The 1,653-nt window shown below is 47.3% G+C and overlaps 2 protein-coding genes across 5 annotated transcripts in view; one reads left to right on the plus strand and one right to left on the minus strand.

Moving 5' to 3' along the window:
• Nucleotides 1-1,653, plus strand: part of svopl (SVOP-like) — a 9,111-nt gene that overhangs the window by 4,243 nt on the left and 3,215 nt on the right. For all 3 annotated transcript variants that reach the window (XM_014025889.1, XM_014025888.1, XM_014025890.1), the window contains exons 5-10: nucleotides 43-114; nucleotides 201-325; nucleotides 403-466; nucleotides 561-686; nucleotides 1,007-1,135; nucleotides 1,331-1,404. In XM_014025889.1, coding sequence (XP_013881343.1) covers nucleotides 43-114; nucleotides 201-325; nucleotides 403-466; nucleotides 561-686; nucleotides 1,007-1,135; nucleotides 1,331-1,404 — 590 coding nt within the window. The remainder of the gene's footprint in view (nucleotides 1-42; nucleotides 115-200; nucleotides 326-402; nucleotides 467-560; nucleotides 687-1,006; nucleotides 1,136-1,330; nucleotides 1,405-1,653) is intronic.
• Nucleotides 1,411-1,653, minus strand: part of LOC106530299 (muscle M-line assembly protein unc-89) — a 619-nt gene continuing 376 nt past the window's right edge. Inside the window, exon 2 of one of the 2 annotated variants that reach the window (XM_014025891.1) lies at nucleotides 1,411-1,653. In XM_014025891.1, the coding sequence (XP_013881345.1) occupies nucleotides 1,527-1,653 (127 nt within the window). In that variant the 3' untranslated portion in view covers nucleotides 1,411-1,526. The other variant, XM_014025892.1, reaches the window with a different exon arrangement.

Here is a 1,653-nt window from a genome sequence, read left to right on the forward strand (position 1 = left end):
ATGCAGACATGCCCCTGTGACATCACTTCCTGTTTCCTGCAGATGGTGTTTCTTGGCTTCATGGTTTGTGGAGTTTTATCAGGATACATTTCCGACAGATACGGCCGCCGGAAGGTAAGAAGAAAGTCTTTCAAAATAAAAGCATCCGTATATTTCTCTGGTTTGGTATGTTTTTGTTTGTTTCTGTTCCTGTAACTCAGGTGGTGGTCGGAGGCTTCGTGTGGGGCGCCTACTTCTCCCTGCTSACGTCCTTCGCTCCGACCTACGGCTGGTTCATCTTCCTGCGCAGCATGGTGGGMTGCGGCGTGGCAGGCGTGTCTCAGGGGTCAGCTGACACGTTAACCAGCGGCTCATTTGATTGGCTGAGAGGGTTTTAGTGACAAACTTCTGTTTCCTGTTCAGGTTTGTGTTGAAGACAGAGTTCATCCCTGCGAAGTATCGAGCCTTCCTGCTCCCTCTGGCCACGGTGACTTCATCTTTTGGGTTTAATGTTCAACAAAAGAAAAGGTTCAAACAAACTTGAGACGTACGAGCTGTAACAGGTTTGTGTTTCGTGTCAGATCTTCTGGATGACGGGCTCCGTGYTGATTATCGTTCTGGGCATGTTGGTGGTTCCTACCTTAGGCTGGAGGTGGATGATCCGACTGTCCATCACCCCCAGTGTGATCCTCATCTTCCTGTTCAAGGTGGGACCACCTCTCCTCTTTGACACATTTTAGTTTGTAAAATTTAATAATTCTGCTGAAAAGCTGAAGGGAATCAAACTACCCCCTCTGCTGCCTTCTAAYGTTCAAAACAAATGTTGGAGTCTTCACTTCCTGTTTGAAGAGAGAACTCTGAGCTCAGATACTGTGGAAATGACCTCTATACATTTGGTAATGAGCGCGGCTCATTTACAAAACTTCAGCTGAAACCCTGATGAGTTTTAGCTGCAGTTTTAAACTCAGCTGAGCTGCTGAAGATAAACTGATTTAATGTGTTTTATTTTGAATGTTTGTTTTCTCAGTTCATTCCTGAGTCGGCTCGTTACAACGTGTCGGCGGGAAACGTCGACGCCGCCCTTAAAACGCTGCAGAGGATCGCCAAAATGAACCGAGCCTCTCTCCCTGCAGGCCGCCTGGTGGAGCCGGCTGTGGTATGGTTCAGATCTGCAACTTGTTTGGGTTTTATTGTGTCCTGATGACAGGATCTACACCTGGACTATCAGCTTCCTGTTTGTTAGAGAGCAGGCTGGAGCTGGAGCTGKACCCCTAGAAAGGGGGTCCACTGAAAACCCTGGGTTTCTTGTCTGTTTTCAGGCTAAAGGTTGTTTTCCTGTAAATGCTTTCAGAAAGACCGAGGGAACTGGAGAATCCTGCTGAGCTCATCGTGGAGAAGAACCTCCCTGCTACTCTGGTACTCCTGGTGAGACTTTTATTTTGAAGTTTTTTACATTTTACAAACTCACAGGAAGTAGCTGAAGTTTTACTCAACTTGTTTTTGGGCGGCTTGGTCTAGATGTTCATGGTATGTTCCTGGGTCTTCTTTCAGACCGAGACACTTTGGGTCTTCTTTGGACTGGGACACTTTGGGTCTTCTTTGGACTGGGACACTTTGGGTCTTCTTTGGACTGGGACACTTTGGGTCTTCTTTGGACTGGGACACTTTGGGTCT

The sequence above is a fragment of the Austrofundulus limnaeus genome, unplaced genomic scaffold (genome assembly GCF_001266775.1).
Source record: "Austrofundulus limnaeus strain Quisiro unplaced genomic scaffold, Austrofundulus_limnaeus-1.0 Scaffold506, whole genome shotgun sequence".
NCBI classification, from domain to species: Eukaryota; Metazoa; Chordata; class Actinopteri; order Cyprinodontiformes; family Rivulidae; genus Austrofundulus; species Austrofundulus limnaeus.